This window comes from Dipodomys spectabilis, unplaced genomic scaffold, assembly GCF_019054845.1.
Source record: "Dipodomys spectabilis isolate Male_0828 unplaced genomic scaffold, ASM1905484v1 ptg000096l, whole genome shotgun sequence".
Taxonomy (NCBI): domain Eukaryota; kingdom Metazoa; phylum Chordata; class Mammalia; order Rodentia; family Heteromyidae; genus Dipodomys; species Dipodomys spectabilis.
The window spans coordinates 3406735-3422242 of record NW_024870773.1 but is presented as its reverse complement, the minus strand read 5'-3'; the positions used below and the strand labels follow the sequence as shown (position 1 = coordinate 3422242).

At 36.7% G+C, this 15508-nt stretch overlaps 1 protein-coding gene across 1 annotated transcript in view; it reads right to left on the bottom strand.

The window, feature by feature from the left end:
- Mpp7 (membrane palmitoylated protein 7) overlaps positions 1-15508 on the bottom strand; it is a 220896-nt gene that overhangs the window by 44225 nt on the left and 161163 nt on the right. The window contains exon 11 of the mRNA XM_042686270.1: positions 14776-14840. Within this exon, the coding sequence (XP_042542204.1) occupies positions 14776-14840 (65 nt within the window). The remainder of the gene's footprint in view (positions 1-14775; positions 14841-15508) is intronic.

Below are 15508 nucleotides of genomic sequence, written 5' to 3'. Positions count from 1 at the left end.
GTTAGATATGAGTGCCAACTGAAACAAATGATTATTTTTGTGGTTTATGACTATTTCTTCCTATTTTTTTTCAATATAACACACTACACTATCAGCCATCTTTCCTATAAGAAAAAGATTCAGAAGTTTTGATCTAATGTAATATTTCAGATGCATGAGTAGGAATACTCTACTTTGAGGATTTACAGGTTAAAATGTGTTTCTGCGCTGCCTGATCTTTAAATATCTCCTGTAAATGAACACAAGTGGAAGATTAAAAAAGATATTTACAGAATACTATCAATGTATGTTCATGGAATTATAAATGCGAACTGAATACAACTTACAAGGCACGTTTTTCCTAGTAAAAACAGCCAAGCCTTTTTTTATGGATAAATAAGTTAACCTGTAAGAAATTAGCTTTGTTATACATCAGTAAGAATCATACCTCATTATTAGCAAAGCTTTATTAAATATGGTTTCAATGTACAGTTATGAAAACTCATATATTATGATTTGAATATCACCTTATGAATACTATACCATAATGTTACTTCTCTCAAAAGTGTTAACTTAGATAATTCTGGTGTGGAATTTGATTTTCAGAAATGTAACCTGTTAATGAGTTAAAAATAATTTAGATGTCATCTGGAGCTTGATTTGAGGCACTTCAAATAAACTGAAAATAATAAAGTATCTTCCCTGATATTTGGGCTTGATTTAACTCCATCTTGGTCATGCCTCTACTGAGCATTATTCTAAGGATATTCTGGCCACAGGCTAGGGTACTTTTGTTTTTCCATTTTCTGAGGAGACAGTAGACAGAGGCACAGAAGTGCCTAACAGGTGAGAGTTAGGTCCTAGAGTAAGCCACAGCCTCAGAAATCCTTTTTACTTATTCCTAGAAAATCGTGGAATGAGGTCAAATTTCTCAGCTGTTTCCCAGAACTCTCCTCGCAGATAAACATAGCATATGTGAAGGAGAAACCCAAGCCTGTCCTGTATATGTAGATGTTCTTCAAAACCATGGAACTAAAATGCACCTGGGTAGGAAGGAGGCAGCATCTGTTGGAGGTGGATGTATCCCAGAGTACTGTGATCCTTTATACGACATGTGCAAAATGACCACCATGGAGAAATCCTTTTCCATCTTGTTGGCTTGTAGCATTAATTAATGTAGTGCAGGTACTAGGGCATGAAGAGCTGGGGCATGATTATTTAGCTTTATTGCTCAAGGCTGGTGGTTCTACCACTTGAGCCATACCTCCACTTGTGGAGTTTTGCTGGTTACTTAGAGATAAGAGTCTCATGGCTGCTCAGGCTGGCTTTGAACCACAATCCTCAGATCTCAGCCCCTGTGGAGTAGCTAGGATTACAGTTGTGAACCACCAGAATCTGGCTCAATTTGTACAATTTAAATCTCTCATTTTAGTGAGAGAAATATTTGATGTGGAAACATTAGGTCACCAGTGGGGAACTTTTTTTCAAAGAAACAATCACCAGAGATATACTTAAAAGCATTATGGGAAACTGGGTACTAGGGGCTCATTCCTGTAATCGCAGCTATTCAAGAGACTGAGATTTGAGGACTGCAGTTCAAAGCTGGCCTGGACAGAAAAGTCAAATCTGTAAGACTCTCATCTCTTATTAATCACACACACACCAAAAAAGCCAGAATGTGCTATCCTTGACAAAAAGAAACTCATGGACAGTGCCCAGGCTCTGAGTTCAAGCCCCCTCACCCCAGAACTAGCCAAAAAAAAAGTATTATGGGATAAAGTGCTGGTTAATTTTAGGCATCAAGTTGGTTATGACAGGAAGAAATGATGTATGCTGCAGTTTGAAACTGGAATGTCTCCCAGTGTCTCCCCCCTCCCCCCCAGAGTGGCTCTACCAAAAGGCAGCTCTTTAAGAGGAGAAATCCACTGGGAGAACGTTAGGCCTTATAATTGTACTTTATAATCAGAGGTTGCAAATTCAAGAGTCTATCAAATTTGGGACATGTGCTCTAAAGGGATCTTGGTCTCTCCTCCTCCTTTCACTCTTGGCCATGAAGTGAATACATTTGCCACATATAGCCATCACAGACTGAAGCCCAAACTTCTCATTATCGCAGTATTTGTTATAGTGACAGAAAGCTAACACATTACACATATATTGAATTATATTGGTCACATTTTTCTCCCTTTGACACCATAATTATGTACAGGAAGGAAAGTTCTGTTTCTAAGACAGAAATCGAGTGGGGCAAATAGCCATACTGTAGAAGCAGGTTATGCAAATTCAAAAGCCAGCCAAATGCAAAAAATCCCACAACACAATCTGCTAAAAATAATGTATTTATCCAACTTTTGGTTCTTAAGCAACACGTGGCCTCATTTTCCTGACACCCTGTTGGTTACTTTCCTTTCCCCATAGGTTCTTCTGCCCAGCCTGGCTTCCAACAATAATCCTCAGATCTCAGCTTCTGGAATAGCTAGGAAAACAGGTGTGAGCCATGAATGCCCCACTACTGATCATTTCTTCACTTTTACATTTAATTTCCCTATCACATGTTTATTTCATAAAATCCTTACATGCTATAAGAAACAAAGACTTAAAAACCATATTCTGCACAATTTTATGCAAGAGCAATGTTGAGTGAAAAATCAGGAAAAACTTTATTTAGACTACTATGTAAGATTATTTAGCCTACTGAGTAAGAGCTGACAGTATCAAGCAATCAAACCACACTTCCCGCCCTATGGTCTACATATCACTTAAATTTACATATGCCTTGTGCTCTGTGACATTTAGCTTCTTTCCATGGAGCTGCATTCACATTTATCCCCCGCTGTGAACTAGAATTCTCAGTGACCATAGTACCAGCTCTGATGCCCTCTCTTATGAGGTGACTCAATCGAAGTAGGCTGGAGATCATCTCTTTCTTTGAAGCACAGCATGATACGCAACATACACGTAGCACACTGCGTGAAAGGTATCCACTAGAAGCATATCCCCTCAACATCTGATCCACTGAGCAGGGACAGTAAGGTCCCCATTTCGATTTTTGACAGCAGTAGAAACATGTCCTAGTGGCTGTGTATTTGGGCACTCCTTCTGTATACAAAGCTCTCAGGTAGCTTCCACCTGCATTGACACTAACTTGGCCAAAAGACTTGCTTGGGTCAAAAGACTTGCATGATGTCAAAAGTATTCAAAGACTAGAAACTGCTTTCTTTTGCTGCAGTCTGGAACTCTGAAGCTCCTGTATTCTCAGCTTACTGGAGAGTAAAAGACCATGTGATTCAGAAACAAATTCACCCAGCTCTCTTAAACACAGCCAGACCCTAGGCAAAACACCAGAATGGAAAGTTAACAAGCTGACCCAGACCAGAAGAACCATGGAGCTGACCACAGTCATACCTCCAGTGAGTTCTAGGTAGTTCTACTTTTATTCTTAACAGCCCTTGACATCTCCAAACTAGATTTGTTTCCTTCCAACAGAGATCTGAAAGTTGATCATGAGGCCTAATTGTATTTGGGGCTGAATGTTAGTTATTTGAAGACTAGGGGAGTAACAAATCATAAGAAACTATTATCTAAGAACTTAGTTAAGAATAAAAAGCCATTCAATAGTTTTGAACAATTCACATTAAACCATTCATTAGAAAATATTTAGCACAAACAGGATGCCTTTTCATCTTCTATCAAAAAACATACAAAGATTGAAAAAGTATGCTGTGGAAGGCTTCTTGAATTATAACCAAAGCACATGAAGAGATCCTTTGTGTCCAGCCCGCTGAGCCTGTTTTGACAGAGTACATGCTGTCACCACTGAAGATCAGAGCATGCTAATGAATATATACTAATTTCAGATAAAATAACGACTTTGAAGAAAGCAACAGAAAGGAATCCTCCTCCATGACCATTGCTCACCTATATAGGTTCCACTGTGATTAGCAGCATATTCAGAATCCTCTGGATGAAGGGTAAAAGCATTCAGAACAAAGCCAAGAAACAAAGCAGAACAGTTAGAAGCCCAGCCATAGATGCAAAAAATAAATCACGCAAAACAATTGTGTGAAGCACAGCAAAGAACAGCCTTCACAATGCCAATCTTAAACATAAAACATTTTGTTTTATATTTAAGTGTTAATATTTGGAACCATCATGCAGTTGATTTTTTTAACCTTCTTCAGAGGTTCTTTGATGCAAGCCCAAAAAAAATTACTTTAAAATAAAACCTTATCTGAAATGTTTATGCTTTCACAGTTAAGAAAATTATAGCGCTTGATTTCCAAAGTAAAATTACTTTCGTAAATCAGGCTCTTTGGTAAAATGTACAAGAGAGCATGCGTGCTTGGCTCATTGGATTAGACAGAAGGGTTAAGATTAAAAATACATCTTCCTACTGATATGTAGTGATTCCATAATAGGAAGCAATAAAAAATAATATTCCCACTTCCATTTTTTTTAAAGAACAGATAAAATTCATTTAAAGAGTAAAGAATATGCTATTATTTTGGGGAATTAAGTGAATACTGAGTTTTGTATACATTTAAAAGTGAATGTAAATAATAGAGTACTTTCTCATACTGGGCCTCTAACATTTACATAAGTATATGCCTGGAATAACCCAGAGTATCCAGAAATCAAACCATTGCCAGGGATATGGGATGTAGCTCAGTGATAAAACACCTGCATAGCATGCGTGAGGACCCGGGTTCCATTCCAGAAGCTAAAAAACGTTTACCAGTGTACTTAAAGAACACTGCTTTCTTCCTTCGCCTTTGTTTAGCACAATTGGCAGAAATATAAGTGTGATGTGTTATTTTTGTTTATATTCTGTATTTCTTCGCTATGAAGCACAACAAAAAAAGGATGTTATTCCCCCCGCCCCCCAAAAAAAAGTCCTACCTCTGTGTTTGGACTGAAATGTCATAATGAAAGTAAAGATGTAAGTAAAGATCTCTTTCATTAACTGCTTGATATGTTCAATTTGACCCTAAACTTATGTGCACCAAATAAAATTACTAGACTATGCACGGAAACTTTTATACATGTACCTTTAATTTCCTCTGAGAAGCACAAAGAAAATGAGAAAGGAAATGGTTAGATGGGCAGAAAACACAATTAAACTTTAAAGATGTTGCATCCAAGAAAAAAACAAAAATTCACCTACCACACTCAATTATTTCCTCATCTTAGAAAAGCCAAAGGAAAGAGATAAACATTTTAAATATATCAAAAATTGTTAATCAAGAAATAAATAGAATTTTAATCTCCACTAAGTCTTGTTCTATAAAGTATGTATATACTTTAGTAGATAGTATTGTATTATGGCTTTTTTCTTTGATGAATAAGAACATTTTATGTTTATTGATCACAAAGATGCCTTTCTCAAAATGTCTGCTCAAGTTTATGCTATTTTGTTCTATTAGGTTTTCTACTGATTTCTTGTTATTTATAGAATTTACACATTTGGGGAATGTGCAGTGGTCAAATAAATGCAAGATCATTTTTATGTGAACAAAACAAGTCTTCATAGAGCTCATGAACAATCAAATGAGAAAAAGTAAACCAATAATACCTTGAATATGATCATTTTATTTTCACAGATTGGTTTTGTTTATAAATTAATCTGTTCAAGATATTGAAAAAATTCATAGAAGACAAAACAAAAAAAATTCTTATAAACAACAAATTTTCCATAAAATGTCTAAATTTCCTGTTAACAAAATTTCCTGTTAACAATACCCTGTTAATTTAACAATATCTATCCTGACAAGGGTCAACTTAATTAGACATATCAATGAGTCAGACAGGACCTGTTGTTTTCATTGTATTATTTGATTATTAAAAGTTAGGTTTGAGGCTGGGGATGTGGCTCAAGTGGTAGAACACCAGCTCAGCAAGAACAAGACTAAGAGTTCAATCATGGCACTAGTAAAAAAAAGAAATGTCAAGTTTGACTAGGAATATAAAGTAGAAAAAGTACTGGCAATATATTAGAAGTAAAACTTAAGCTTGAATCGAGGTAGAACCGATTTTGCAACGTGACTTTACAGAGAAAAAGGATTCGTCTCCCCAAGCTACGTACTGGCCATCAAAAAAAAAGGTTCAGAGAAAGTACATACACTTCACTTTCACTCTTCAAATAGCCATGGGTCTTTTAACTGTGTTGGCTCTACTTGACCAGTATTAGCCAATCTGAGAAGTTACTAGTTTTCAGGCTCAAAAAATAATTTATACACATTTTTAACACTTCTAAAAACTCACGTATATCAAAACAAGTGATCAGAAAACAAAGATTAGATTATGTGATACACAGATTAGCCAAACTAGACATTTAGGCATGGTGGAAATAAAATAAACAGTGCTTAAGACTGATAACTGGGAATTTTCATGCATTCTACTATCACATGGGATATAAAATCTATCCCAGTTGTGGGGCTTGAACTTGGGCCTGGGCGCTGTCCCTCAGCTCTTCAGCTCAAGGTGAGTGCTCTACCACTTGAGCCACAGAACCACTTGTGGTTTTCTGGTGGTTAATTGGAGATAAGAGTCTCACAGACTTTCCTGCCTGGACTGGTTTTCAACTGTGATCCTCAGATCTTAGCTTCCTGAGTAGCTAGGATTACAGGTGTGAGCTACCAGTACCTGGCTGGCAAATATTTTTGATTGAACTAATACAATTATTTGAATACTGAACCCTTATGAAAAAAATCAGTGTCATAGTAACAATAGTATAAGCATGTCACAAAAGAAACAACAAAAATACTTAAAAACACCAACAACCAACCTATAATAAATATAATCACTAATGTACATTGCATTATATATATGTGATATAAACTACTATCACTTATATATACTAATGTATATTACATATAAAATGTGTCATATATAATAAGTATTATATAATAAATATATTTGTATTAATTTGTATTAATAAATACAAATATATTTATTATGTAATATATAAGATATAGTTTGTATTGTAATAAAAGGTCAAAATTGCAGAAAAGAACATTTCTCAATACAATTCTTAAGAAAGAGATTGTTTAATCCACACACATATCCAATAGTATGTTCATGCTTAATAGACATCTAGTAGGAAAAGCAAAGAAATAAAATAAATTCCCTTAGAATTAGTAGGTTACATAAAAAGAAAAAAATACCAAGAATTGATCTGGGATGATAGATGGGGTAATTTCACATTTCTTACTGTATACAAGGCATTTTCCTTGGCTCACTAAGTATATAAAGTTACTTAGTTCCCCAACAATCTGAGGCCAGGACTACTGTCCCCACTTCACAGATGGGAATGTGGACCCAGGTTGTCTAGGTATGTTTAACTCTGATGTCAAAATTACCCCTAAACCACTTTGTGGGTACTCAAACCTAGGCAAGAAAACAATCAATCAGGGGCGAAGTCAGGAACATGTTTGTTCCAAGTCTCCCCTTGCCTCAAACATGCCTTCATGTCCTTTTCTCACTGTCAACACCCCATGTTTCTCCTGACAGGGGAGCCTGGAAAGGGCTAACCCCTGCCATCAGCAGTGCTAACAGGAGCCCAAAGCAGTTAACAATGGAGTGCAGGACAGAAAAGTTGTAAGACCACAGAGGAGACTAGGAACATAAAGAGACAAATTTGCAGTCTACAAACAGAGAATGAACTGAAAGGTCTCACAGTAGAACAAATGAATTCTAAGTGGGACAAATGAGGCAGAGCAGATACTCTTGAAAGTGAAACAATCTAAGATATGGAACCAACCCAGATGCCCTTCAGTGGATGAACGGATCAAGAAAATGTGATAATATATGTGTGTGTATATGTGTGTGTGTGTGTGTATACACACACACATATACATACATACATACATACACACACACACACACATAATGAATTCTATGCCTCCATCAGAAAGAATGACATCACTCCATTTGTTAGGAAATGGAAAGACTTGGAAAAAAATTATATTAAGGGAAATAAGCCAGGCCCAAAGAAACAGGTCCCATGGTTTCCCTTATTTGCAATAAATAGTATATGTCTAGGACAAGCAAAAAAGGTCAAAAGCTATGTACATATATGACCACATTAAGCTGATGCTAATAAGCGAAATGAACCCCAAGACAGGGACACAAATGGTTTTATCTTTCTTGCTGTTGTTTTTAATGTATTTATAATGTACCATGTGATTTTTTTTCTTTCTTTTGTATGTTCTTCCCCCATGGTATAACCCCTGTTTACACTGTATTTGATGTTGTGGTCCAGAATCTTGTATATACATTTTTCTAATTTGGGGAGGGGAAGAGAAATAACAAAATGCTGAAATAAGGATACAGGTCGACCCACTGTAACAAAAACAAAGAAGGGAGGGAGGAGTTGGGGAGGTGGGGAGGGAAGGGATGGTAGGGGAAAAACAAAGAAGAAAGTAACAATGCTCCACAGGAGATGTACTCATTGCTTTACTCATGTAACTGCAATCCCTCTGTACAGTATTTTTACAACAAAAATATATACAAAAAAAAGCAAGTGGAACAAGCTATCCATCTATGCTGGTGCAGTACTATTGACACAAGCATAGCTGTATCTGCTTCCTAAACACCCTCCTACCCCTGAATGCATTCTCCCCTAAAACAGTCCTTGGCCACAGACCAGCTTCCAAGCCAACTCTTTCTTATGTGCATGGCCCTAGACCCCAAAGACAAAATTAGAACCTTGCAAACTACAAGAGTTTATCCTATGTAATACTAACAGGCAGAGAATAGTTTACTGAATAGGCAGAAACACCTCAACCATCTCCCTATGGGGTAATTAAGCACGAGATTTACAACTTAGTTCATCTATACCTGTTTCCACACACACCCTGAGCCTGAGACTCCAACACATAGTATTACTAAGTATTATAGTATTCAAGTTTGAATCTGGAATGACCTCCAAAGGCCTATAGAGCTATACTATAGGAAATGGGAGGAACTTTTAAGAGGGAGCTTAGTTGTAGGAGGAATCTGACCCTTGGGGATGTCTCCCTGTATCTAGAATGGTGGGACCCTAGAAATTTCTTCTTCCTCTCTCTTCTGAATCCTACCACCGACGTGAGCAGCTCTGCTCTATTGTGAACTCAACTCCTCACCGTGATATGCTGATTTGTCACAAGCCCCCCAAAAAACTTTTCTCTGGACATGTTGGTTATCTCAGGGGGTTGTTAAAGTAACAGAAAGCTGACTTAACATTCAGGACAAAGAATACTTATTGTTCTCTCTTGTGTTTGTGTATGCTGATACTAGGACTTGAATTCTGGGCCCGGGTACTGCCATTTAGTTGTTTTCACTCAGGGCTGGTGCTCTACCACTTCAAACACAGCTCCACTTCTGGCTTGTGGTGGTTAATCAGAAATAAAAAGTCTGGTGAACTTTCCTGCCCAGGCTGGCTTTGAACCACAATCCTCAGATCTCAGCCCCCTGAGTAGCTTAGATTACAAATGTAAACCACAGGCACCCAGCTCTTATAGGTATTTTTAAAATTCCATGTGTTTCTGTTCATAACTTCCCACCAGCATCAAAAATGTTTTACAAATTTTTACACATAACCTAATTATAAAACATATGCAGTCTCTGTTTCGGAACTAACTCTGTTTATGAAAACACTAAATGATTTTTCCAAGTCTTTCCATTTCCTTACAAATGGGGCAATGTCATTCTTTCTGATGGAAGCACAGAATTCCATTGTGTGTATATACCATATCATATTAAGTGAAGTAAGCCAGGCCCAAAGAAACATAGTCTCTATGGATTCCTTCCTTTGTAATAATTAGTATTTGTCTAGGATAGTCCTAGCAGAGGATCACAATAGCTCAGTAGCTAAGTACATATGACCACATAAAATGATGCTAATCAAAAGGAACTCCAAGTATGAAAACAAGAGGGTTTTTTTTAAAGATTTTGTTTTAGTTTTTCCTTTTTCTTTAATGTACTGTGTGAAGTTATTTCTTTTCTCTTTCATTTTTTTTCCCCTTTGGCATATCCCCTGGTATCACAGTTTTTTGATTTTGGTACCCTGTGTCTTGTATATATGTTTATTAAATTTGAGGAAGAAGGGGAATAACAAAATGGTGAGACAAAGGACAAAAGGTGAACCAATGCAACAGCGATACTCACAAGACACTATGTTGGAAATGAACTTTACAATTTGGGGCGGGGGGAATCAGAGAGGAGGAAAAAAGGGAGATAAATGGGAGGGTAACAGTGTTTGACAAAAAATGTACTCATTGCTTACTTAAGTAACTATAATCCCTCTGTACATCACCTTTATAATAAAATTAAATTTAAAAAACACATGTTTATTGAAGATGACAGAAGAAAAAAATATACTTGACTTGAACAGCTTTATTACAGAGTCCTACCATGAGTTCTTTTTTTTTTTTTTGATCAGTTATGGGGCTTGAACTCTGGGGCTGGGCACTGTCCCTCAGCTCTTCAGCTCAAGGCCAGTGCTCTACCACTTGAGCCACAGCGCCACTTCCAGTTTTCTGGTAGTTAATTGGAGATAAGAGTCTCACAGACTTTCCTGCCCGGGCTGGCTTTGAACTGTGATCCTCAGATCTCAGCCTCCTGAGTAGTTAGGATTACAGGCATGAGCCACCAGCGCCCAGCCCATGACTTATTCTTAAATGCCTCACTTTCAACCTAAATGATTAATATCATGTACCACAAATACCTTCTTTTACTCGTTGTCTGCCTTTTTCTAATGGACATTCATCATCTGCAGTTAAATTTTATCCGCACAATAGTAACAACTGGTTCAAACAAATTCAAAAATATTGTTTTTGTGCTGTTATTTCTTATTTCTGCATTTTTATGTCTCTTATAACAGGAATTCTACAAGAGTTATTTTATTAAAGAAAATATCAAATTACTACTATTCAATTTGCTGGATTAGAACTGTTTGGGTATTTATACTTGGATAACTAAGAAAGGAAATAAAAATAGCACTGAAATATTCTGGGTTTTGTTGTTGTGTCTTCAATTTTTTAAATGTTTTTTATTGTGAAAATACCATACAGAGGGGTTACAATTACATGAGCAAGGTAATGAGTACATTTCTTATCAGACATTGTTGCTTCCTCCTTTATTTTCCCCTACCATTCCTTCCCATTCCATCTCCACAACTACACTCACCTCCCCTCCTCCCGCCAAAGTTGTAAAGTTTGCTTTTCAACACAGCATCTTGTACATTTCACTGTTGCAATGGGTCCACCTGTATCCCTATTTAAACAATTTGTTTTTTCCCTTCCCCTCCACAAATTATACCAACATTAAATACAGTGAAAGGTTATACCATGGGGGAGTGACATACAAAGCAACAACAACAAAAAAAAAATCACCTTATAAATACGTTAGAAACAATAGCAAGAAAGAAAAAAAACACTTGTAAAATAAGGTATGTAAACAGTTTTTCTCCACTCTTTCTGAAGGCTCTTACAAGCTGGATTTAAATTACATTGTATCAGTGTGAGCCAGTGGCTCCTGCCAGTAATCCTAGCTACTCAGGGCTCTGAGATCTGAGGATCATGGTTCAAAGCCAGCCCTAGCAGAAATATCCGAGACTCTTATCTCGAATTAGCAGCAAAAAGCAAGAAGTAAAATTGAGGTTCAAGTGGCAGAGAGCCCATCTTAAGAGAAAAAGCTAAAGGAATCATGTCTAGCCCCTAAGTTCAAGCCCCAGTACTGGCATAAAAAATTTAAAAAACCACCTATTAAAGTACATTAATGTTTATATAATTAAGAAGACTTTTTAACTCATATAATTGTATATATTTCAACAGAATAAGAGCAAACAATATCTCCAATAAAGAAACTCATATATCTTTTTTAAAGGCAAGGTGATAGCATATGTTTTATATAAGTAAATGGACAACAAAAATGTTAGGGTACTTTAAATAATATTGACATAAGAAATGCAAGTTGCCAAGTTTCCATCAGGAAAAACTATTCCTATATGCTACTTGAGACTTAAGGTTTGCTTTCACCCATTTCCAGAACACTTAAGCTGACTCTTTTATGCAATAATCCAAAAGCTAGTCATATTAACCAAAATCTATCAGACATCTAGGTCTGTTCTTCTGTGTTACTCATACAAATCCATTACGTGAAAACCATATCAGATGGCAGAGGGAAGGAAAATACATTTCTATTACAATTTTTTTGGTTGGATAAGCAATTGTTCCAAAATAGATGGGGGACAGAGAAAAGGAGAAGAATCCTAATATCATTTCCAAAATTTAAAAATACATTTAGCCAGTGCTGATGGTTCACACTTGTAATTCTAGCTACTCTGGAGGCTGAGATCTGAGGATCAAAGTTCAAAACCATCCCAGCCTGGAAGGCCCCTGAGAATCTTATAGCTAATTAAAGCTGGAAGTGGTGCTGTGGCTCAAGTGATAGAGCACTGACCCTGAGCAAAAACCTCAGGAACAGTGCACAGACCCAGAATTTAAGCCTCATGACTGGTATACACACACACACACATAGAGAATATTTTCATTATAAAACTTTATGTTTTCATTTTTAGGAATGCTTAATTTTAAAAAGCACATTATTTTGTTTGAGAAGCCTATTGTTTGGGCATGTGTTAGTTATGCCAAGCCTCTTGAAGGGAGCAGTAACAAAACATCAAAGATTAATATTTCAGTGAAGGGTTTACATAAGGATGTTAAGACCAAAGCCTGAAGAGGATATGATTATCATAATGCCTGGTCTGATTTACCTTGGAGCCAGAAGCAGAGCTCTTCTACAACTATAAACACATAGATGGCCAGACTAAAACCTGCCATTTCTTTCTGCCTTTATGATGATATTTACATAAACTCTATACTACAGTCATCTTCACAAACTTCGTCTCCTTGAAAACTCTAGTCATAATGACACACTTAAAAATCAAATAAAGAATAAAATCATAGTCATATAAGTAACCACTCAGTGATACAAGGTGATTGGTTAGACCAGGTGCCAATGGCTTACATCTGTAATCCTAGCTATTCAAGAGGCTACAACCTGGAGGATCATTGTTTGAAGTCCGCCTGTTTGAAGTCAGAAAGGTTTGGGAGACTTCATCTCCAACTAATTAGCAAAAAGCTGGAACTGGAGACATGCTATAGAGTGCCAACCACAGGCACAAAAGTAAAGTAAAAGCATGAGGCAATTGTTAAAGATGCCATTATAGAGACCCTTTGCATTTGCTCATGCACACAAGTATGGACACACATGTGCACACATACATACAAACACACATCTAAATTCACACACATTGAAATCAAGTATAGTTGGGAAGAACTACTGAAAAGCAAATTTAAGTAAATGAAAATTCATAATTATATCGAATTATAAATCTCCAAAGTGTCATGATTCAAACAAAGTGAGTACAGATTTAGACTGGAGTGTCCTCATATTTCTGGTATTTTTCAGTAGCATGCTTTATTCCAAGGAATTGCATATATCAGAACTGCACAAACATCTCCAGGACCAGATCCCTCCAAAAGCAAGTCAGGGGTGTCTGAAAAGTTCCTTTCTGCTGGAGATGCCACCAACGGAAAAGTAGGCATACTTAGAAAAAAATGCTACATTAAACTTTAAGCATGCTGATGTCTTAGAATGCCACGTGCATTATGACAAGTGCTTTTTCCTTCTGCCCAGACTTAAGTACAAGAACAAGCAGGCTTTTGAATCAGTGTTGCACTTAAGTATTTGCTTGCTGTGAGATTTATACTTGGCTGTACTTTGGCTCTCTCACTATGAGATTCCTGGGCTATAAGCTTCTACAAACTGACAGAAATTACAGGAGATGTGAAGAACACAATACTAAAAACAGATGTTGATGTAAAATTCCAGGGCCATTTATTTGTTCATTTTGCTTTTTAATGTATGGTCTTGATGCTTCAAATAAAACAATTTTTAAAAATTCACAAAACACCCCAAACCAGGAAACATTTAGGAGTGTTGAAACAAAAATTTATGAGATAGAGGCAGGAGAGAACAAGGAGTAAGAAGCTGAGAGAAGGGTTAGCTGAAAGAAAAAAAAAATCCTCCTCAACCCACATGGCTTTTCAGGAGTTCTACACTGTCCTTTTTCTTACCCTCATTAACATTTAATTTAGGTTGGTGAAAACTCCAAACAAACAAGATAAAGGCTAGTTACTATGATTGATGGATATGAAAAGAATTAAGTAGGCCAGGCACCAATGACATTGCCTGTAATCCTACTAAAGAGGCCAAGATCTGAGGCTGTGCGTTCAAAAGCAGTCCAGATAGCACATGTGTGCACATGCATGCACATATGTGCGCGTGTGTGCACACGCATGCGTGCGCACATGAACACACACACACACACACACACACACACACACAGAGCTGTTCTTAACTACAAATGTTTTTGCACCCAAGAAAGTAGTAGATATTTTTTCCTCAAATCTTTCCCAAGAAATACCTTACCCAAAGCTCTTGGCTTTGGACAAAGGAAAGAGGCATATTCTAGGTTAAACTTATTAAGTATCTAAATTTAGAAATTAGTGAGAGTTGTGGTTACTACTTTTTTCCCTAAAGAATGGACTATGATTATAAACAAATCTTTTCTTTCAAAGATGCACAGCAATATTCCTATTGTGAATATCTTCTGAGTTTGCTTCCAGAGAAAATAATACTCTTAAAATCTACTGCAAGATATTAGGATTCCTTCTTCCATGAACACCTGCTTTAACAGTCAAAATCAAACAGCAGGATTTGGTTATCCTACATTCTTATTAGCAAACTTACATGATTTCCTGTTGGAAGCTTTCAAGGGCTGAACTGGTATTTCTGGTCGTCTCAGAGCCAATCTCCTGGAGAAAGAAAAGGTCAACGTGTCTATCAATGTTCAGTACACGTTCAAGGTTAAGGTAACATCAAAATATTAAAAATCTTAAGGAAAAAAGTCTTGAAAAGGGAAAAAATAGTATTTAAATGAAGAAACAATTCTTCCAACTTAAGATTTTTTTCTTTTAATGCCAGCACTTGGCTTCAACTCGGGGTCCGTGTGATGTTTTTTAGCTTTTTTCCTCTTAAGGCAGGCACTCTACCACTTGAGCCACAGCTCTACTTTTGGCTTTTGGTGGTTAATTAGAGAAAATAGAGTCATGCTGCGTGGGCTAGCTTCAAACTGCAATCCTCCTATCTCAGCCTTTTGAGTAGCCAAGATTACAGGCATGAGCTATCAGGGTCTGGCTCCAACTTACAAATTTTTGTATATTTCTCTTCCTACTAAAATGACTTATTTTTTCCTACCTTTCACCTCAACATGAATTCTGATATTAATATGCCATTTTTTCCATTTGCTTCATAACAAAAACCTAAGATGACCTGGTAGTCACATTATTTTTTTTTTTATCGTTCTTTATACTTTAGACAAAACAGAAATCCAAACCCAAGGGATGATGAATTCAAAAGCAGGGTTTTAGAGCTCATTTAATCACAGTCATTCTGGAACAATATTCTGCAGAGAACAAAAGGT